At 36.8% G+C, this 24912-nt stretch overlaps 1 protein-coding gene across 2 annotated transcripts in view; it reads right to left on the bottom strand.

Annotated features, from left to right (window-relative positions):
- mrpl3.S (mitochondrial ribosomal protein L3 S homeolog) overlaps positions 1–24912 on the bottom strand; it is a 51285-nt gene that overhangs the window by 12700 nt on the left and 13673 nt on the right. For both annotated transcript variants that reach the window (NM_001094699.1, XM_018268753.2), the window contains 4 exon segments: positions 581–658; positions 936–1044; positions 16325–16385; positions 22265–22364. In NM_001094699.1, the coding sequence (NP_001088168.1) occupies positions 581–658; positions 936–1044; positions 16325–16385; positions 22265–22364 (348 nt within the window).

Raw genomic sequence — 24912 nt, forward strand, 5'->3', positions numbered from 1 at the left:
TTCCATTTAGGGGTAATAGTAGTTTTTTTTTTGTTTAAATTGGCCCGTTCACTCTCGGATGCTGGCACCAAGGGAGATCCTGGTGTGAAGAGTGCATGCGCATAATGAACTTCTGACATCACGTGTATGCAAGCTGCAACATGCATTCATAATGCGAATATATGTGCCCCAACATGGCCGCTCAAACCAGGAGCTCCGTCACGTTGCAGGTGTCCTTGTGCTGGCAGAAGGAAATTTAAAAAAAAAAAAAAAGTCACCCCCCCCAACTAGAGTGCGGGCTGTATTTGCATGTACCTTTGGTTTTATTGGAACAGGAGCCCTTTAAAGTGAGGAAAAGCTTTCAATATTGATCTGTTTGTGGTAAGCATTTCACTATTTCTTTATGTCTGTGTTCTAAGATAATGTCCTACCAAATGCGTATGCAGGCAATAAAAAATTAGAAGGAATGCTGACCCTCAGGCACAGCCATGAATGCTAAAATGATCCATTTTGATGGCCTTTGTGATGTTAAAGAAGAGGACTCTATGAATTAACTACAATTTCATTTACAAAGATTTTCCGTGAACAAGGGAAAACATACCTTGAGGGCATATGATGTCCTGTAAATATTACCCATTCTTCCAGGCATTTTTGTTCCAGGGAAAACACGAGCTGGATCCTTTCACAAAGAAATACCACTAAATTAATCATACAATTTACAGAAAAAAACATCTCCCAGTACTTTTAACTAAATGTTGCCTATTTTAAAGCTCTGGGCAGTAGGACAGAAAGATATATAATGTTGAAGTTGTACAAGCACAGAGAGAAAAGTAGCGAAAACTTGCAACAGTCTAAAAGAAAGGTTGTAAATATAAATGGGACTAGTGAATAATGACGGACACCCACTAAGCCAATTATTAAAGATTTAAGTGAAACATATGATTAAATTAACTTACTCCAGAAGAAATTGCTCCAGGTCTCCGGTGTGTTTTGGTCTGCCCATGAGAGGCTGGCTGACCTTTATACCCCCACCTTTTCATCACACCTTGAAATCCTTTGCCAATTCTGAAAGCACAATGAAAATATAGAATGTAAATATATTCAAACATGATAATAATTGTATTATTATTGAATAATAAAGTAGTACAGTTTTCTTCTCAATGCTGAGGACTGTTTACAGTGTGTATAAGTTTATCCAACTGACAAACTGCTGAAACTAAGGCTAATGCCACATGGGGCTGTTTCTTGCCCAGCGTGTATAGGTGGGCTGACACTGTGGCTCCAGGTGCCATACACCTGAGCTGATGCCCACTGATTTGTGAATTCTCAGACTGCACCTATATGAAGGCCGAGAATCAGCCCCATGTGCATCAAGGTAAGAACAAAGTCAGGTGCAGGGAGAGAATAGTAGTGGAAAGGTTGAATGGAAAGTTACATAGATTTGTGAAATTTGGGTTTTAGGACATTGGCGCATGGGAAATTTTATCACCCACGGTAAATATGCGCTACTGAGGGTGAAAAATGTCAATAGTTTCTTTATGTATGATTTGCCATCAGCACATTACTGCCGGTGGGAAAACATACAAATCTCACAAGGAAACTTTGGGCTATGTTAGGAAGCAGTAGCAAAGTGTATTTTTTCCCACAGGGTTTTCCCATTACTGCTTGTAGGAAGAAAACTATGGAGGTTATATCGTTCGCAGTAGCACAGATTTAACATGGGCGACAAAACATCCAGTGTGCCATTTAATGCCCTTAAAGTTCTCTGAAGCTATTGTTCCTAAATGCCCCCTTAATTATCTTAGAGAGTTACAAAGGTCTAATAAACCTCAAAAAAAAAAAAAAAAAAAAACCTGACCAAGACACTGTTGTGAGCAGAAAACTAACAGATGAAATCCATGAATAGAACAGGAAATAAATGGTTCTAGAGATTAAACTGTCAGGAAGCCCATAGAGTAGACTGACATTATAGAAGACAAAACATCTTTCTATCTTTATATTCTATCTTTTATCTTTTAGTAAGTTGCTTGTTGAAAGGGTGGCTGTTTGTAATCTTTCCCCCCTTTTTCTGCCCTCCAACTCTCCATTAGTAGTGAAGAGATTTGTCTTAAAAATTGTGACCCGACTAATACTGGAGTGCAAGCAATGTTCACTTTAAGCTTTGTGCTCATGTGCACGCACACAAAAATTCTGAAGCTAGCACAGAAAGAATCTTGTGAGAAAACACATAGTTTAGCATTTTGGGCATCCCCCTCTCCCCCGCAGAGAAACATTTTTTTTTTTAAAGTGTGCAAACAACCAAAAAGAATTGGGAGGGAACACTGATTGTCAGGATAGAAGCAGATGTCAGAAAAATAAAGATGTGTTCTCCTATATGTAGCAAAGAGAACATGCTTTGATTATTTGTTGAAAGGAACCGTTCATTGTAAAAATAAAAACTGGGTAAATAGATAGACTGTGCAAAATAAAATAATGTTTCTAATATAGTTAGTTAGCCACACATGTATTCTACAAAGGCTGGAGTGAGTGGATGTCTAACATAACAGACTTCCTTCCACAACTACCTGCTTTTCAACTCTGAGTTAGTCAGCAACTTTATGGGGGTCCACATAGGACATAACTGTTCAGTGAGTTTGCAACTGATGCCTGATGAGGGGACAAAGTGTTCAATCTGTGAATCCACCGGGATTCTCTCCGTAGAAGTGCAGTGTCGCTGTCACCACCCCAATGGTCAATGGCCATGCATTTAAAGGTAGGCAGTCCGTGGCCCTTAGTGGCACCCGTGGTGTTATATGTGTAGTTTCAAATGCTAACATATACAGATTAGCATATGAGGGTGCAAGTGCACTGCTCATAGCTGTGCCAGAAATTTGTAAATAGAAAGAGTTCTGAAAACAGAAGTAGTTACATGTGAGTATGAGTTCCAAAAGTTGTAGCAGATATTCACATGGGGTATGGCCCTCTGTGTTGTTAGTTAGGACAGACCTGCACACACACACACACACATATATATATAGGTCTTGATAAAGGTCTTAGAAAATGACCGAAACGTTGGCCGGTTCCTGTTTTAAATCTATTTAATAAACATGGAGTTTTAAATTGAAAAATCCTGGTGTGCACCTTTGTCAGTGGAAATTGGATAATGCAGCTATTTTCAGCGTAGCACCCAGGTATGTGACTTATCATTGGAATCTCTCATGGATGGTGTGCGCTAGGACTTTGAATGTGTATATATATATATATATATATATATATATATATATATTTTACCATAAGTCAAGCTGCTGCCTTCTTTTCTCCATGGAATCGCACAGCAGTCCGACTCTCTATGAAATCCTTTGTTAGTTAGGTTAGGGTTTTCAGACGGCTATAAATCCCAAAATAGTGAAATGTGGAATAACAAGATGTAAACCTGAGGATATATTATTCTCTACGGGCGGGTAGAGCAACATTATATTTAATAACCAACTATAACACAGGCATAAAAACAGAAGGCAGAACAAAGGTACAATGACACAGTGTGTATCAGCCCAAACGTATCTTTTTTCCAGGGAACAATCAGGTTTATACTGCATTGTGAGAAACTAAGCTGAAAATATAACCATATTTTTTCCTACAAGTATCTGAGCAATGTTTTACTATCCACGGGATTGCTTGCCTGACAACATATTCTGTAGGGCCAAGTCTCCACTCAGTCAGTGGGGTTTTGAAACAAGCCATTTTGATTTTAATATGCAGAGAATGGTTCATTGTTGGACAAGGGTCAGCATAAATAGTGGGTTCTCAAGGATGGATTGTCGTCATATGGAGATGTCAAGCAGAACAGTCACTGAGCTTTTTCCCAAGTGATGAAAACAACAAAGTGAATGGATTATAATGCTTTAAAAAAAGCAACAGGGATTGTAAATACTTTGATCAAAAATGTGCAGCCTTCATAAATTAAGGAACATACAATACCACACACTGCATTATGAACATCATGGATATTTTAGTGAGGCATGCAATACCCTTTCTTGTGTAAAGGATACATTGAGATGCTTTTGCTTTTTTTTTTTTTAAAAAAAACTAAGCTACCAGTACCTCTAAATGGCTGCCCGTACCCTTTTAAACATGCCCCATTTCCCTGTTATACACGAAAATGTAAATAATAGCACTTTGAACAAAAGCTATCGCCCATAGACATGGCAGCGCTGCATTAGTTACAAATTCCAAAATGTTATGTTGTCATCACTATAATATACCATATACAGGCTAAGAGACTGTTTAATAATAGCAAATCTCATTTGGCACAAAAGGCCATTTTAAGACACTGATTTAGCCAGATTTTCATGAGCACAGAAAACAAAATAAAGCAGCAAAAGCCCACAATAAATAAATGTGACCCCTTATGTATTCTTATAAAATCAGAATGTAGATCATGGCCTACTAATAGATTTTCACCTGGCTACCAGTTGATCGAAGCTCGCGGTTGTCCCGAAGAAAAAAAGTCAGCTTGAGGGGAGTCATACTTCTGCAAACATCAAGCAAGGTGTACAGTGGCACTAACCCCACCACCTTGGTATTTTAACCACTTAACTCCTAAACAGCCAGCCAACCGACCCCTCCCCTACAGCCAGAAAGTGAAGGGTCAACTTTCCCCACCTACGTACCTGCCTCCCTTCATGTTTGGCAATACCATCAACAGTCCCAGTGATTGCCAACAAGAAGCAAGGCTGTTGGGTTAATTGCTGTTTAAGTCTAGAAAATGCCTTGATAAGCCAATAATCCTGATTGTTTCATAGCAGCTTGGTTTAATAATCACTTTGTATAATGAAATCCCATCACAATGTTCTTATTCTATGTGACCAGGTGCATTCAACGGCACAAACACTGCAGATAGATATTTATTATTTATTATCCCATTAAGCAGAAATTTCCATTTCCCAGCAGAATTTACAATCTATTTTCCTTACCAGGAACTTACACATATGTACACATGCACACACACACATTTTATTAGGGCCCAAATGTTATATCAGCATGTTTTTTTTGTTTTGTTCTGAGGTAAAACTGGAGAATCCAGAAAAACCCAAGCAAAAACGAAGGAGTTGATCCAAGCATATGTAAGGTAGCAATGCTAATAAATGTGCCACATTTCTTACATGCTGTAGCCAGGTGGGTTTCATCTAGGTTTGAGGAACATGATGATACCATTACCAGCTCATTACCCATTCTGATTTGTGGTAACTGCTAAAAGAAAGTATGGATTCATTGCTTATTGCTTCAATACATGGGCATGTGAATGAAATAAAAAGTCATTAATTTTTATTGTTTTAGGCAAATTTTTGGCAAGAATTAAAGGGGGCTCAAAGAGAACAATATATGTATTGCATAGATGTTTGTATCATCTAGGATAGCACTACCCAAAATTAGAAATCCATGCTGTTTAGGGTGGGTCATCATGATACCCCATTAACAAAGTGAAATGGCATGCTACAATAAGTAATAGTAATTAAAGTATAGAATTAATTGATAAACAGTGAACAGTTATGACTAAGTGCCGGAGGGTAAGAAACGCGTAAGGTGGGCCATGTGGGGTCAGTATGTACCAAAACTTTTTTTAATGTGACTATTAATAAATAATTGATTTTTACTAAAAAAAAAAAAAAAAAGCCTTGGGACATATATCTTTTTGATATAATTTGTGCATTGTAAACAGTGATTTGGGTCATGAAGATTCCCAGACCTAATTCGAGGGAAAAGAAGATTAAGAAAGACTGACCTAGGAATGCCACTGGTATTTCAAGTCATTGTTACATCTTGTCTAAGCAACAGGACCGGATTTACATAGTGAGCGCCCATAGGCCCACTGCCGTCCCCTCCCCTTTATTCATGCAAATTTTTATCATCTGGACCTGAGCAATGGGGATTGGCGCATGGGAAATTTAAAAAATGATTGCATCTCCAACGCATCCCCAGTGTTTTTGAACCAATGTGGGTGTGGCTGGGCAGCATGCCGCCCCCCTAAAAACCTGCCGCCCTAGGCCCGGCCTAGGTGGCCTTTCCACAAATCCGGGCCTGCTAAGCAACCACTATCTATGCAGTTTACTTCTCTGCCTTCAAAGCTCTCTTGTATGGGTCACTACGCAAAACAGCATTTGTTTTAAATAAATGACTCTCCATTCTACCCAACCTGTAAATATATAATTAGTAACAATTAGGAAAACTATGCAGACTTAAAAATCTCACTAAACACATTAAAGGGGACCTGCTTTCTTTAAGTTTTGGAATTCAAAATCACAGCACTGGCTACACAATTAAGTGGTGAGGAGTGCAGTGACATCTAGAAAGCACAGAATGGAATGTGAAAGCGAACGTGAAGCTGTCCCAATCCCTAAGGCAGGGTGGAGCAGGCAATACATGATTGACAGCTAAGACTTGTAAACATGTTCATAATAGGTATGGATGCTTTATGGATGGTTTTATGTTTAATTTCAAAGAACTTTTATTAAACAGGTTTTTATGTCTGGTTGACATTTCCCCTTTAAATAATATTCAAAATTAGTCAGATAAAAAATACAAATACATAAACTACCAGAGAGATTAAACAATTACTACTGCTGTTAAAATACCCTTCTCAAATAAGTGTGTATGGTGTATGTGCGTCTACAAATATTCTTTGACAGCAATGACTACTTAAAGGGGACCCATCACCCAAAAAAATGATTCCAAATCCTATTTTATCATGGTAGTCAATCAAAATTAACTTTAATTATACTATATAAATTATCTGAATCTTGTTTCCATCAGTCTGGAAATTCATAATTATAGCAAGCAGGCAGGAGCCATTTTGTGAACACTGTTATTAAGGTAATCCTTCCATCATCTCAGAATCTTGTTTGTGCACCAGAATGGGGGACCTGATGTCCATCCCCATGCATTGGCTACACAATTAAATGATTAAGAGAACTGGGGGATTGTGGGAAGAGCAGTGACATCTAAGGAGTGCTGAAAAGTGAAAGTAATTGCTTGCCCCGCCTCTCTGCCGAACGCGTATAGGCAGCTTCTAGTATGCATTTTACGCACTTGCTCCCGCGGGTACATTAGGAATTTCTACTCTCTAGTAGTATCTCTGGAGTACCTGTATTTTTTATGCAATCTACATTGTAATAACTTATAACACCTGCATTTGCCCTTATATTAACATACTACTTACAACTGAAAATTCACATTGCTAATGTATTCTTTGGTTTGTGTGAATAAATATGCCTATGTAACTGTGCAACAGAAAGTCACAAACTGCTGAATACTCTTTTCTGATGGGCATGGAGAACCTTCATTTTACTTGAAGAATGTAGTTTTAACTTGGTACAAGAAAAAAAAAAGCAAGTGTAAATGGTACAGGGTTGGAAACACTGCTGAAGATGAGTTACAGCAATGACAGTAGTGACAGCCATCACTAAGAGCAAGCTGCAGAGATGATTAGAAGATTGCATGCAAATATCATGCAAGCTACAAGCCTATGTATCCTGCAAAAAAAATGTATGTAAATTTACCAAATATTTAAAATTATCTGGATAACTAACTGCCTATTTAAATCCATTTTATATCAAATTTTGAATAAAGTCCCAGCCTTTTTGGCTTTGTGGGTTTCAACAGGCATGACCATCTTTCAGTTTATCTGTTTTCATAATAAAAATGACAAGATTTGCTGAGAGTCAACAGTGAACTGTTAGTGCCAATGCACTAATATTAAGAACCCATATACCATATCCCATGTTTCATAATGGGGCATGTGGCAATAAGCATGACTCCATGCGCAAATCAGCCAGTGATGTTGCCCACAGCAATCAATCAGATCTTTGTTTTAAAAGTTGAAGGTATTCAAATCTAATTGCTGATTGGTTGCAATGGGCAAGCAACATCACGGATGATGTTTGTCTCTAATGTTAAGAAATAAAACCCAAAATGTGCTATTATAATGCATAGCCTGCGAATCAGAGGTTTGCTTTGAGACAGGTGTAAGTGCTACCTGCTTACTATCCGCAAAGAGTTACTGGCCTCAGAGTAAACTTATATTGCATTAAACACTTGAAATGATGTTATAATAACCCAAAGCAACCAATCAGCAGGTAGCATATACTGATTTGTCGACAGGTAAACATCATTAGCTGCTATTGGGAACTAGACAACAGAAAACTTTGTGCTTGTTATTACATTGCCGTATATTCTCTGGATTAGTAGTAATAAAGCAAAGATCACTGTTGTGGAGTATGCCTTTAAAATTGTAAAGCATTTCACAAAGACAACTTATGATATTTCTGCAAGAAAGTGCTGTGAAATAACGGTCCGTTCTATCTCCAACCTAATCATTTTCTTAGTAACCTTTACCCTTAGTTTCAATTCCTTGAAGACAGATTTGCACATTATCACGATCAGCTGCCTAGAGCCACACTGGGAAACTATAAGACTCTACAGTATTTTACTCTAATACCTACTGCAAACAAAAACAGATTTTTTTTATTCCGGTGCTACAATGAATGGCATGTTAATACTTAAAAAAATGTAATTCTTCTGTATACATCTTCAATATATATATATATATATATATATATATATATATATATATATATATATATATTATAAATGTCAAAATAAAAGGTTGATTGGTAATTAATTCACATTCTCGTTACATGGCAGCTCAGAAACCAGTACAATTAGCATCATAGTTTCATAACCAGCCTGTTAGCATCAGCTTCTAAGACCAATTTTTTGCTTGATGATTTGTGACGACACCTAAACCATACCTCCCAACATTTGAAAAAGAAAGAGGGTCAAAAAGATCTGGTGTGTGTAGTGAGGCAAAATTTTTTGACCACTCCCATTTTATGGCCACATCCCTTAATTACCATGTCCAGTTTACAAAATTTTGCAAATTATGAAAGTTTTTCTGGCGTCAGTGCAGGAGATCAAAAAGAAACACGGGGCAGGTGGGAGGTATGCCTAAACTTAGCTTCCTAACAAAATCCAAGATGGTGAGCCCCTGGGACTAGAGTCCTGCAGTGGGTTGGGTATCCATGCGTTACCTACAAAAAAGTGGGTAGCCTATGGGTTGCAGGTATGACTTTTGGCTGCAGGTACAGATTCAGGTTTGGGGTCGGTCTCAGGTCTTATTTATAGCAAGTGTTACTATTTAGCTTAGAAAAATGCTCTATTTTGGAGGGGTAATCATTATGTACTCTAAATAAAAATATTAATTTGTGTGCAAACCTCAGTCCTTCTTTGTATAACATCATACAATGCTACAAGTTTTGGGGGAGGGGGGAGATATATAACAAGAAACAGCAAAAGTTAGTTTCAACCAAGGTATGGAACATGGCAGCACCACTGATTTGATATGTAGTAAAAAAAACATCAGTCCCTGCCTCAATGAAACTGATAATGCATGTCCCCTATCATTTACGCACACTATGGTTTATTTTATCAGGAGGAAATTAACCTGCCTGTATATATTTTTGGAGTGTGGAAGACCGTGCCCAGTGCACTTAAGTGAAACAAAAGAGACCCATGTGGTCCCATGGTAGTGTCTGGGAAACCATTTTGGGACAAAGCTGTTTATCCTTTGCACTCTAGTCTAACACTTTAGCTAGACACAAGTTTGCACATACAAAAACTACAAAATTATGCAACACAAGCTTTCAGCCTTCAGTTATGAAATAATATACAATCGTTTCATGTTATTACCAAGTAAACAACTCCAGTAATCATACAGAAGGTAAGAGATCAACCCTGCTGCTATATTGGAAGGAAGATCCTTCCACGTAAATGTCACCCAAATGTTTCCAAAACGCTGCATGATGCCAGCACAATCATGGTATTCCAGAAAGACAGAAGCACCACAGGGAAGTGACCTTTCCATTTCTTTTTCACAAACATCCCAAATCTATTCTTTGCACCTTTGCAATTACACAAAGATAATGATAAATGTGTGCTTAATTAAACTACAGCTATAATGTTTTTTGAAAGCAGAAACTAAGGACTGCAGAGTAAGAGGAACCTGACATATCTTACTAATATTTCAGCTCAAAGGAAAATTGTATTCTCAATTGTAAAGCATAAAAAGAGGAAGAAAATAAGACACCTGAATACAACATTATAAACACACATATTTAAGGGTGCCCTGAAGGTAATACACTGCATATACCCAGCAACTGCACAATGCTGATGCTTCTACATAGGATGGCCATACAGATCCAAAACAATTGTCAAAGGATTAACTGGATAAAAGGATTATAGAAGATCAACATGTGTTCTGGTTTTTGGTGAACTACTGTACATTTCCAACCATTAAACATATGGAGACTTTTTAAGTAAAGGTCAGATTTTACTGGTTTCAGAGGTTTTTGAAACCACCACTAAACTCTCAAACTCTAAAATCCGACCTTTAATAAACAAGATTCTATATTGTCATTCCTTTAAAACCCATTACTAGAAAAAATTTTAATACTCTATCTTGCACCACCGTACCTCATTCCAGTCGGCCCTTCATTTAATTAAACAATTTCGGGGGTTCTCCAAATCAATTGGGAAAAATACATAATTTTTCCCCTAGATGGTAAGATTCCAGTAATGATGGGCCCGCTGTGCACACTCAAATTTGCGAATACTTTTAAATACTTAGGTATAAATATTCATAAAGACCCAGCACAATTTCTCCTACACAACCTTCACCCACTACTAACTAAATTTAAGATGACCCTAGACCACTGTACAAAGTTGCCTCTCCTACTTATAGGTAGAATTAACATATGCAAATTGATTTAACATTTTTGTACATTCTAAGTAATACGCCATGCCATATCCCCCAAGAAAACCCTCTTAGACATTGATCGTACCCAATCTTCTTTTATATGGGGTAACAAGATCCCTACACTTTCCAGACCAACCCTTAATGCATTACCAGAGCAGTTAGGACTAGCATCACCTAACTATGAACTGTATTATTTAGCACCCCAAAGCATTTGACACAGAGAATCCAGCATCAACTGGAGACACTTTACTTTACCCCAATAGAAAGTCAACATAACGCCTTATATAGGAGCAGAAAAGATGTAAGCCCGCTACCACTGGTGCTAGATGCTACTAAGCCAGCCTGGGACACTATGATGCAACTAACTAACAAGACAGGAGACATAACCCCAGACACGCCGGCCCAAACCAGCCATGTGCCCTTGGCTACCTGGCAGGCCAAGCCGTCTCGCGTGTCCATGCGTAGGAGCAGATATTTGCGAGCGTGCATATGGGGGATAAGCACGGGCGTGTATATAGACACGTACACGCACTAGCTCTCAGCCGGCTTCATAGCAGAGAGGTGCGACCGGACTAGGGGTAGAAGAAAGAGAAAGAAGGTACATGCCCGGCGACCCTCCAGCTTTGCGCCCTAGGCACGTGCCTGCTCTGCCTACCCCTAGTTCTGGCCCTGCACGCCGTATAGGGGAATCAGCAATTTATCACGCTTTGCAAACTTTACAGAGGCAGAAACATGGGCTAAATTGGGAGTAAAATGTATAGAACATCTATATACAAATGGTAACCTACATACACGCCCACTTTTGCAACAAGCCCTCTCTAGACCCAACCTGTCTGAATTCAGATACATAAAGATAACACATCTATGTTCAAATCAATTCCGAGACTCCACCGCCAATACTCAGATCTAGAAAATCTTATAATCCAACCCTAAGAACAGCACTCAATAGTAAAATCCAGGTCCCACTGCAACACATTCAGATGCATTGAGTAGGAGAAACAACAGCTTGCCAGAGCAGTTCCATCCTAAAGTGCTGGCTCTTTCTGAAAGCACATGACCAGGCAAAATGACCTGAGATGGCTGCCTACACACCAATATTACAACACTTGCTGATTCAGGAATGAAATTTTATATTGTAGAATGAATTATTTGCAGTGTAAACAGTGTAATTTAGAAATAAAAACGACATCATAAAAATCATCATAGGATACCTTAAAGGGACATGAGTGTGGCTACTTATGCAGTGTACAAAGTGCAAAAACAAAAAAGGGGATTCACAGTACCATGTCCTACAACATACAAAACCATAAATATTAATTCTATTTGTGTTACAGGCTGCAATCTTCCTATTATGAAAATTATCATCAAATACTTTCCTAATATGTGATCAAACAAAGATAAAGATATTCTTAAACGGTTTGTGAAGAAGGAGGTAAAATTTGCTTTGCTAGAAGCACTCAGCTTTTCAGGGCTACCAGCTGCATCAACATTCAGCAGTATCTGCGAATACTATTACAGAAAAGGAGAGATTACTAATGAGAAAAAAAAATAACATATCCTTTTACACCTTATCTATAGCAGATGTCACAAAACAATTATTTATTAATGCAAGTTTCAAAACCACAACATGTTATTAACTTGAGCGGTCAGGGTCTCCTTGGTCCCGGTTTTGTTATTAAAGGGATCCTGTCATCGGAAAACAAGTTTTTTTTCAAAACGCATCAGTTAATAGTGCTACTCCAGCAGAATTCTGCACTGAAATCCATTTCTCAAAAGAGCAAACAGATTTTTTTATATTCAATTTTAAAATCTGACATGGGGCTAGACATTTTGTCAATTTCCCAGCTGCCCCTGGTCATGTGACTTGTGCCTCCACTTTAGGAGAGAAATGCTTTCTGGCAGGCTGCTGTTTTTCCTTCTCAATGTAACAATGTATCTCAGTGGGACATGGATTTTTACTATTGAGTGTTGTTCTTAGATCTACTAGGCAGTTGTTATCTTGAGTTAGGGAGCTGCAATCTGGTTACCTTCCCATTGTTATTTTGTTTGGCTGCTGGGGGGGGGGAAGGGAGGGGGGTGATATCACTCCAACTTGCAGTACAGCAGTAAAGAGTGATTGAAGTTTAACAGAGCACAAGTCACATGACTTGGGGCAGCTGGGAAATTGACAATATGTCTAGCCCCATGTCAGATTTCAAAATTGAATATAAAAAAAAAATCTGTTTGCTCTTTTGAGAAATGGATTTCAGTGCAGAAATCTCACTATTAACCGATTCATTTTGAAAAAAAAAATTTTTTCCCATGACAGTATCCCTAAGTGTTTCAGCTTTCAAACCACCACTAATATAGTGAAAATTACTACAGCCTGAAGCAAGAACGTAAAGATGGTGGACCATTCAGTAATTTACTTGTTTTGTTTAAAATTCAGACCAAATCAGTGTTGGCTATTACAGAAAGCCTTGTGGTGCTTTACAGGAAGCATTTGTACATATTAACATACCGACGAGGAACAGCTGTAAAGCACAAGAAGCTTTGTGTACAGATACTACATAAAACAAGTATTTAAGTGACTGACCCTTTCAAAATAAAGTGCAGATTTGAAATTGGGAAGTACAAAAATTATCATTCCCACAAACTGTGCAGTCTATAAGCTGCGATATGTCACATGTATTCCTTCCTTGCCAATTGTAGATATGTTGGGGGCTTTAACTCAGCACCACGTTAAAGACCTACACAATTTGAAGCCCTAAATACTTCATATTACAGTCCCTCCAGCCATTAGACTAGAGCACAATATAGATTTATTAAGACCTGTATAGTAAATCAAACATGTTTGTGAGTTGAATAATGAAAGAAAATGTAATTCTAAGCGACATTCAAATATATATTAGTTACATATTTTAAATGGCTTTAATATTACTTGAAAATGTAATAGCTACTTAATGCAGGGCTTTCAAACTTTAAAGCCACTTTTTAGAGGGCCATGGGCCTTCAGTACCAGGCCTCCCTCATTTGCCACCCCCTACCCAGAGTGAGGCAAGGAGTGGGATGGAGCATAGATGATGGGAGGTGTGCAATGTGATACAAAAGCGGGGCACACTGCATCATGGTCATCCTTAGTCAGCAGGAACTAGGAGAAGAAGGCAGTTCCCTAGACAAGTACCTCTTTTGCCTACCCCTAGTTCCAACCCTGACTGCATGATTGCGGGTTTCTGTATAATCAAACCAATAGCTATATTCCACTTACATTCTGTTTAAGTGCAAAATGAATGTTCCCTTTTTGTCTATTTAATAAATGAATGTGTATTTTTATGTCCTAAATATTTCACACTGGATGTGTAGGAATATTCATTTTCCAGGCCAATGTAATTCCTAGGAGTCCACTGTGCACTGTGACATCTTTGCAGTGCAAACTGCATGCCTTTATAAAAGACTGGGAATGCAGATCTGTAAGAAAAACCTTCATTAAAAAGAAATCATCTGCCAGATTTAATCAATCAAACAACCCCTGTTAATGCTGCTCTTGTTCTCCTGTGATAATAATCAAGGAAACAGCATGGGGTTAAGAATATTCTGAGAGAGCAAGCAAAATGCTTCAAATACAATAAAGAAAGAGCATTTTGGTCTCCACTTATGTTAGTAATACCTGTCTATTTATTTCTTTCTTATTCATGTCTACAGTAAAAGCTATAACTCACAAATACAACTGAAGAGATCTAACATGTAATTTTAATTGACTAAAGATGGGAAGATGAAATGTACTGGTAATATAAAATTAGTTACATTGGTATGAGAAGGTTCAGCCTTTGCTAAACTACACATCCCATGACTCTCAGCTAGAAGCTAGTTTTTTCATGCGATAACTATTCCAGTGGAAAGAGCATTGGATGTGAAGTAACATAGGGTGTCATTAACTACATGCAAGATAGGGTACAAAGTGCAAAAAAAAAAAAAAAATGGGTGCGATTTGCCATGTGTTATATACTTAGTACCCCACATATAGCATACATAGAAGAATTATCATAAGCTTCTGTGCTCCATAATGGAATAAACACAAACAGACCTGCATTTCCCTGATGAATACATCACTACCCAAGAGGCAAAAGGAATACAAGCACATAAGTTCTTGCTCTCCCTTTACCACCAATACATGATAGGTACTAAATTCATATAGTCCTATTGTGCCCACTGGTAGAAATCTGGAAAAAAAAATTTTTGCTGTTCGTAACAATGTCCGAGTAGCTTAGGGTAGCATATTGAGGTCACATTATTCTCCACAGTGCTGGAAACCGATTCCAGCTCCAAACAGCAGCTAAATTGGAATGTAGTGCATGCTGGAGAAATTGTCACAAACCAAAGTTATTTTCACCTAAAGCAAAACAGACAATGAGCACAGCATTTGTATGTCACTGAATTTATGCTGCTGACAATGAGCCTTAGTGGGGCTCCTTCTTTGTGTATCTTGGGGAGTCTGTATAAGCATGGTATGGCTTCTCTGGTGGCGGTTTAAAACTTGATTGATGGCTTTCTCCTTTTCAAGTTGTTTCAAAACAGCATATCAATATCAACTCCAGGACCTCAGCGAAACGCGTCAGGTGTGACATCACTTCTGGTCTCAGCAGTGAGTGGATGTACAGGTGGAACATACGGGAGAGGGAGACGCCGGCAGAACCCATCTCTTTGTATTGCAAAAGTTCACCTCCATGATCTGCACTATAAGACTGGCTTGTTTGATGCACTCAGAAGTTTGACTTATGTAAGTGCAATACATTTTAAAACCTTTTAAAAAATATAGGCAAATTACACTATGGGCGCTGTCCCTGATTTTTAATGTCTTTACAGAAAAAAAGAATACCCTGGAGTTGATATTAATATGCTGTTTTGAAATCAGGAATCTTGTAAATTGCCAATCCCAGCAGAGAGTGGAGAAGCTGATTTTTACTGATTGAAGAAAACACCGTATTTTAATTCATTTTACCTTTTGAAGCAAGCACTGAAAGCACTTTGTTTGACTTAATTATAATTTTATTTTGGAGATAGCACCTTGTAGAAATCACTATAGCACACAATATTGCACTAGGTTCTGTTATTTGTTTTTTTCCATAGCCTGTGGCGCTGATCTTTAATTGTATCTTGACTAGCAACTAGAGAGCAGGTTACATTTAAAATTAAAGGAAAAAACATATTAGAAAGACAGATAATGTAAAGCAACACTATGATAAGTGATAAGCGTTAAGGTATATTGTAATCTTTATTTAAAATTAAAAGCAAATATATATTATATATTATATTTATATAATTATATTATATACCATCGCAATTACCATGCATTTGTAAATATTAATATGAGAGTTGAATTGCAATATATATATATATATATATATATATATATATATATATATATATATATATATATATATATATATATATATATATATATATTGATAAAAGTTGATGTAAATAAAAGAGAAAAAAGAACGCATGAAAACCTAACCTTTTACAGTGACACTGAATACATAAATAAAAATTGGTAACCAAGTTAAAGGAGCAACTTACGTTTTCGCTGTAACGTCCACAAACTGTCCAGGACGGAAGTGTGCAGCATAAAGTGGGGTCCCTAGGACAAAAAAAAAAAATAGATCAACAAAGTCACAGTTTCAGGTGTTTTCTTGTTTAAAGGGATGATTCACCTTCAGGTTAACTTTTAGTATGCTAGAAAATAGCCTAATCTCAGCTTTTTTTTATCCATCTTTAAAATGGGGGCCACTTACCCTAGCAGCCAAAAAACTATTCCTCTGTGAAGCAACAATTTATTGTCATTATTACTTTTTATTACTTATCTTTCTATTTAGAACTTCCTCTATTCAAGTTTCATTTCCTCTGCCTGGTTGCTAGGTTAAATAAGGCCCTAGCAACAAGATAGCTGCTGAAACCCCTAACTGGAGAGCTGCTAAACAAAAAACTAAATACTGAAAAAACTGCCAATAATAAAAACCAATTAAAAATTGTCTCAGAATACTACTCTCTAAATTATGAACAAGCCTTTTAAAGGGTGGAAAAATAGATTACTGCTGTATAAGTTTGCCACCAAAATATATTTTAATATTGATACAGATTGGCAGTGCTTGCCTTTATAATATTGACTAGATTCTAGATCTTTTTAATAGCTTCATCAGTTGAATAGCATCATTGGGATCCGAGTCTACATAAAGGTTAGGGAAAGACACTGGCATATTACGAGTAAAGAAAGGATTGTGTAAACCATTTTTCATCTGGTAAGGCTCAAATGACAAGAAGGATTAGTTAACTAATGGTGATCTTTATGGACTGCCATATTTCCAAGTGACAATCACCAAAAAAAGTGTACTGGAGCACAGATGCTTCTGTATGATTTTCATAGCAGGCAACTATCGTGTTGGGGAAACAGAACTGACTGCTACTGGAGCCTATGGATTTCGTCTGGCCAACAATGCCTCATATTCCGGATCCGGGGAACTTGCACCAAGAAACACCAACAAGTGGATCAGAATAACAAGTAGTCCAAACATAGGCTTATATAGGGTATAAGCAAAGACATCCTAATATAGTGATGTATTAGCAAAGTATATGTCTTGTAATAGGTTCAGCATTCAGGATTGGAAAGAGAGAAATAACAGACAAATATGTGCGTGCATATTAGCTAAGATATTTTGGCTAAGGCAAGCTGATAACATTGTTTATGGTACATGATGCTGCTTTTGCAAGGTTGTCTAAGAAGAGACAGTACAGGGTCGTACAGAAAAACAAGTACAGAGGTCTGCAAGGATTGGCACGTAGGCATGTCAACCCTTCATATCGTACGATTGCTGTCAGAGGCAGAACATCGGCCGATCTGTTCTTTTACTATTTTATTTGATCTGAATGGTAAGACTTTGATCTGAATGGTTAGTGGAGGGTCGGGAGATGGGAAAGTCCGATCGTACGTTGATTCGTATGATCGGACCTTTGCGTCTATGGCCAGCTTTTGGATCTTGACCTGAAGTCAAAACTGTAATTTTATAGCCAGGTCTTTTGAAGGTTACTATGTCCTCGATCAGCACCAAATTATTATAAATACTATGTTCAAAATGTTAGTGCACACAGAAAGGTTTGAGAAGAAGGGCATCAGAAAAACTAGCATCAAGTTCAGAAGAAGTTTAGGTGATGCACTAGGCTCATGGCTGCCCACTGTAAATAAGTAAACAACTGAGAACAATTAGCTTTACTTGCTGCCTTGTTTTTCTGAGAAAAACAGCCATACAGGAATTTTATAGGTTAAAGGAGTAAAGCTGGTCGCACAAGTGCCAATTAGATCGAACAAAACTTCAAATGATTGAACACTGTGTATTGAACACTAAGCAATTCTGACTGATTTTTATATACGAAGGATATGAGATGGTTCATCAACTGGGCAGGTTTTAAACTTATTTGTCTTTGTCACCAAGTACTGATTGCATCAGGAGAAGAGGAAGAGAGATGAAGCTTCTTTTCTCTTCCTCTTCTGCCAATGGGAACTCTTGTGTGGGACTGCCCCACATATGTCCATCATTGCAAGTGCATTACAGGAGCATTAGAGGAGCAAAGTTAATATAAATAACATTTATTTGTAATCCTGAAAGTACAAGGTGTTAGCGCTGGGCATTAAAATCTTTCGATGACATATGAAAATATAAGCATTATATCAATAAATAGCTTATTTGTGATTAAATTACTGTAAATCAATAATCGCGTATCTGTGATTAAATGACTGCTTACAATAATTATATATAAATAATTATATATAAATCTTTTTTAATGTTACGATAAAGCAAGTTTAATATAAAGCAATGAAAAAAGTATAAAAAGGGAAGTTGGATAAAACTTCAAAAGTTTGTGGTTAAGTTAACCTGGAGACCGATGAAAATGATATACGTAATTGTATAACATTTGTTAAAAATGCAAATAATGAATAACGGTAAAGCAATTTTTAACCAATCAAATTACAGAAATGATAGTATGATAATGTTTACTCTGCATTATAAAAACTCTATGTAACTGTAAGCTAGAAAGATATCTCCTAGCTGCTGAATGCATTCTGTATTCAGTGCTTGATAAAACAAAATAAAATAAAAATAAACTTCTTTCTCTGATGAAATTATTTTGCCAAGGTCCCTGCTGCAGTATTTCTGAAGATTACCACATATCTTATCAGGACCTGACAAAGGTTTGAATGGGTTAGCAGACCTTGAGCCTATTACATTAGCTCCAAATCCATTAATAGTAAGCAAAACGGCCATGCAAAAGTCTTACTGCCTACACTTGTGCTCTAATCATCTGCCACTTACAATCCCAACTTGTATAACAAAACCACAGCACACCAATCTCCCTCCAATTTAGAATGATATTGGCGTTAGCAGGGTGTTCTCCTCAAACATGTGCTCCCTGACATGAGCAAAAGCTGTCTGGACTTGAAATGTTTTATGTTGCCAGCTATAATAAAATTCAACAATGTGGAACTTGGTATACTGTTTTTGTATGCCTTTTTTGTAATGTTCCTATTGATTCTGTTTTTCTTTTTTTAAAAAACATGAAAAAAAGCACACAACAAAAAAATACAAAGCAGCCGGCAGCATTGGGTTAGGTTATTATCTTATGCAGTGAATGTAGTGTTATGTGTACTTTAGTCAAGTTTTTTTCCTAAATTTACATTTCCCAATGAAACCATCCATTCAAATTGCAACAACAGAACAAAGCAACATTTCTCCCACCACTATTCTTGAATTTTATTTTCATAACAGTTGTTCCTGACCAGCAATTCTAAAACTATTTTTGTTTCTAATGCCTCATACGTATAACAGTTTATTTGCTTGCTCATCTGCTTTGCTTTGTGATCTGTACATATACTTCATCAATTAATCCCAGACATACTGAATTAAAATTAGACTGTATATGGGAAGCACGACTTTGAGAGAATACATTAGAGAAAACTCCAAATCTAATTTACCAAACAGTCCTCAGAAATTGCAATTTAGCTTTAATCTGGCATTATTTGTTACAAACGTAGCAGAAAAGAATGAGGAACCAGCCTAATCGAAATACAATTTTAGCCTATGAACTTGGAATCTCTAGGTTTTATTAAACTGCATAGAAGAAAAGGTTTGTGTAGATATCTCATTCAGGTATATGTTTTCGAGACTAGTATCAAGTATAGGTATTGGATCAGTTATCAGAAGGTTCTGAATTACGGAAAGGCTGTCTCCCATACTCCATTTCATCCAAATAATCCACATTTAAAAAAAAAATGAAATACCTTTTTCTCTGTAATAATAAAACGGAAACTTGTCATTGATCCAAACTAAGATATCATTAACCCTTCATGGAAGCAAAACCAACCTATTGGGTTTATTTTATATTTAAGTGAATTTCTAGTAGACTTAAGATATGAAGATCCATTACCCGGAAAACCCTAACTCCCGAGCATTCTGGATAACAGGTCCTGTACATGTACAAATATGGGATTCGTTATCCGGAAACTTGTTATCCAGATAAATCCGAATTACGGGAAGGTCATTTCGAATAGAATCCATCTTGAATAAATAATCCATATTTTTAGAAATGATTTCCCATTTCTCTTTACCTTGTCCTTGTTCTTTATCTAAACTGTGATAGAATAATCCTTATTGGATACAAAACAATCCTATTGGGTTTATTTAAAGTTTTTAAATGATTTCTTAAGGTATGGTCATCCAAATTATGGAAAGATCCCTCATCTGGAAAACACCAGGTCCCGAGCATTCTGGATAACAGCTCCCATAACTGCGTAAAGGTTTATGAAAATTAAAATTTCAAGAAGATATGGCAATAAAATAGCACATAGCTTGGATCATCCAAGCGTTCCTTTACAGCATGGTTATATGTTTTAGTGAAAAAGTCCCCACATTACATTACATCAAACCACATTACAACACATCTTTATGAAATGTAACAACGGTCTTTCTACCAGCTTTGGTAGTGTGAATTATTCTCACTCAAAGAAAGGTATCTGTTTCATCAGCAGCAAAGAACAAATCAAGCTACTTCAATGCAGTCAGCTCTGGGGGAAAAACCTTTGAGGTTCCAAGAGCTCTACTCTTACAAAAAGTCTAGAATTATTTAGCTTTTGTACAGTCACAGAAGACCAGTAAAAATGAAGTAGAGCAGCAAGAATGCTTTATAAAAATATCAAAACTGTATAAATATAAGTTTAAAGCCTCATTACAGTACATAACAAATGGCAGAAATGCACGCACTTTTACCTTAAGGACAACACAAGACTACTTTGGGTGCATTAGTTAAACTGTGTTTTTGTTAGCATTCATTTTTTACAGTACTCTATAAAAGAATCCATGTCACTTGTCAGGTGATTACCATTAAAATCTATGGGGGGCTGTTTTGGGTGCTTTGTTACCATGTTACTAAAGAAATGTGCCACTTAAAATGCCCAAAGTCCTAGCATTGTACGTATATTATCACTGCTCTGACATTGCTCTATTAAACCTATAGTACCTGGTCTAAACACCAACATATTTTATTCAACTCTTCTTAAGAAATATTTAAAGCAGGCAGACCCCATACAAGGGAAAAATGCAGCTACATACAATTACATTTCTTTCTACTGACTAGTTTCTACCGACTGTAAATTACAATAAGCGGCTCCCATAAAAAAGGTCACAGTGACCCCTAATAACCCACACCACTGAGCCCCCCTCCAACAAACCAGAACAGTGCAAAAACTTCTGTTGGCACAGTAAAGACACAAAAGGGTGGCCCCAGAATTATATGTCACAAGAAGCTCAGCCCAGCAATATACTGTATTATACACAGTGGCCCCAGCAATATATGAAGTACAACTGACTAACAGACGTCCAAGCACTTCATGACACAGCACATCTCCCTGCTATTTTTCACTGCCTGTGCCTTATACCTCTGTATCTACAATATCAGTAGGCAGAGCATGTGATCAAAATCAAACTTCGAATGATGGAGAGTTGGACTTAAAAATAAAATAAATGAGACATTAGTACAAAATAATGGTCCATTATCCAAAATTGCCACATCCCATCTGGCAAGATGCACCTGGACTAGGATAAAAAGCAGCAGGAAGGCATCCAGTCTTGCTTCCAGGCAGCATTGCTGCCCACTCACATTAACAAATACAAGCTATAGATGGATTATGCTTAGTTGGGATGCATATAATATCATTTTTGTTGAGCATGCAAAACTCTGTGTCAGAAATGTATACCATAAATACAAACCCAAGCACCCTGGGGAATGTGAATATTCACAGAAAAGAAGATGTAGCACCTGTGACAAAATGAATGCTAACCCATGGGTGCACAGCAGTATGCATAAGCATCAACAATACAAGTAATATCTGAAAGCTGAATTTCTGCGACTGAAAGTCTGTTAATGAGGATGCCTTCTTCAACACCTTATAATAGATAGCTATGGTCTAATTACCTGGCTTGATTATAGCATTATCGGACACTTTAAATATGCTGATTTTTTGCTTTGGAGGCACTCCAGCTTCTCGATACATTTCCATTACAGATTCTGATTTCTGTTAAAAAAAAAAAAAAGTAACATACTATTAATAATACTTTTACACTGAATTACTGTATTATTTAAAAAACAAACAAACAGTATATGTATAAGCCAATATACAACACATTAGCAGGTTGTTGATTTTGCATTTCTGGCTAAAGACTGTGATTCGCTTAAACCGGACTGTGATAAAATTTTACTTGTACAGGTATGGGACCTGTTATCCGGAATGCTCGGGACCCGGGGTTTTCCAGATAACGGATCTTTATGTCATTTGGGTCTTTATGCCTTAAATCTACTAGAAATTCATTTAAACATTAAATAAACCCAATAGGCTGGTTTTTCTTCCAATAAGGATTAATTATATCTTAGTTGGGATCAAGTACAAGTTACTGTTTTATTATAACAGAGAAAAAGGAAATCATTTTTAAAAATTTGGATTATTTGGATAAAATGGAGTCCATTCCGTAATTCAGAGCATTCTGGATATTGGGTTTCCGGATAAGAGATCCTATACCTGTATTCTATTTACATCAGCCCATAGGAAACAAAAATATTTAAAGCTGCATAGAGTTCACTGGTTTATAAAGGGTATAAGTCTCATGGATAGATTTGTGTCAATGTAAATATGAAGTACAAAGTATTGTGAATTGTTTGCTGTCCAGCTGAAAACTACAGTATCTGCTGCATAGGAAAGAGTATACCACTGAGGAAAGATTACAGATTTATGTCAGATATTTAACATTTTTCTAGTGATGAACTAGAGACAATATTAGGGAGCGACAGGAATGATCTCCTAAAAGGCAGAACAAGGAAACCAAAGTGTAGCTTATTGTGTATGTGTGTTTTTGTCATTACTTCTTGTGTCTCATATGTTATGTTGAAACTATCTTCTGTATTCATTTTCGGTCAAGTATCTTATCCCTTAATACTCTTTCGAAAAGCTTTACTACCGCGGATGTCAGATTAACTAGTTTTGAGGCTGAGAATAGGATCCCTTTTTGAATAGCAGCACCATATTAGCAATTCACCAGTCTCTCTGCACCGTGCCAGAGCTACTGAAAAATCACAGATTGAGGTTTGGCAATTACAGAACTAGTACCCTAAGATGAATCACATTTAGTCCCAGACCTTTATTTATCTTACCATGTTCTAGTCTCTACATGTACAACCACATTTTTTTGCTCTGTTTGTTTGGAAAGACAGCCAGAACTACATAAGTTTTTCCTTTTGTTGATCCCCCATGCACTTGCTATCACTGGGTATTACTAGATGAAACTTTAAGCTTGGAAAGTACCTCTGCCATCAGACAGGCTTGCACATTGGTCAGCTGAAACTGAACCCTAAACTGGCATACATGTCCAGTTGATTAGTTGGCATTTTTATCATGTATTTATAAAGCGCTAACATATCCTGCATTGCTGGTATGATTAATATCTGCGAAAGTGTGCATACAGGGCCAATTTAAACTGCTACAGGAATGGGATCCGTTATCCGAAAACAGGTTATCTAGAAAGCTCTGAATTGGAATTGGAAAGGACATCTCCTATAGACTCCATTATAATAAAATAATCCAAATTTTTAAATATTATTTCCTTTTTCTCTGTAATGATAAAACAGTATGTTGTACTTGAGCCACACATAGGAATAATTAATCCTTATTGGAAGCAAAACCAGTTTATTTGGTTTATTTAATGTTTACATGACTTTCAGTATGAAGATCCAGATTACAGAAAGATCAGTTATTCTGAAAACCCCAGGTCCATAGCATTTTTGATAACAGGTTCCATACCTGTATTTACAAATGGGATGTGTCCCAAGTAATGGGTGAAATGTGGTAATGTATGTAAAATATTGTCTAATGTCTGTCAGTTTGGTCAAAATATCTGCTTATTTATAAGGCTAGTTATTGGGCAACTTATACATATACACATATGTATAATGTGTTTAATAACCGGCCTTATAAATAAGCAGATATTTTGACCAAACAGACAGACATCTTTTTTTATTTGGGGCCATGTATACATATATTTTTCCAAACTAATATCTGTTACAATTGAATTGAGTTGGGTGCATATCTAGTAGGCTAAATAGAACAATGGAGTAGTTGTGGTCTGTTCCAATTTAAAATCTGGTTGTCGCCCAAGAGCAGAATTGCTTGGATTTTATCAATACTTGCAACTGAACATGTCAAATATTTCACTAGGTTAAACAAGCATATCTTTGTATGCCTGGCCAACTTAATTTATCTTATTCCCAATTCAGTTCATAGCTTTTATTAGATTCCTGTTAAATTATGCTTAACAAATGTATTTATTTGCTCTTATCACAAACTTTCAGTACAAATCACAGTGCTATGCAATATGTTGGCGCTATAAATACATGTTAATAAAATCTTATCTGCCTTAATACTTTTATAATGTTATACTTAAAAAAGTTCTAAAGTTGTTAAAAAATCCCTCTGTAAAACTAGGGTAAGGACCAAATCATTACTGATATCTTATCTTAGTGTTCTGCAGCTGGTTATCAAGCCACTTTAACAGTCCAATTCCTATTTCTGAGGA

This window comes from Xenopus laevis, chromosome 6S, assembly GCF_017654675.1.
Source record: "Xenopus laevis strain J_2021 chromosome 6S, Xenopus_laevis_v10.1, whole genome shotgun sequence".
NCBI classification, from domain to species: Eukaryota; Metazoa; Chordata; class Amphibia; order Anura; family Pipidae; genus Xenopus; species Xenopus laevis.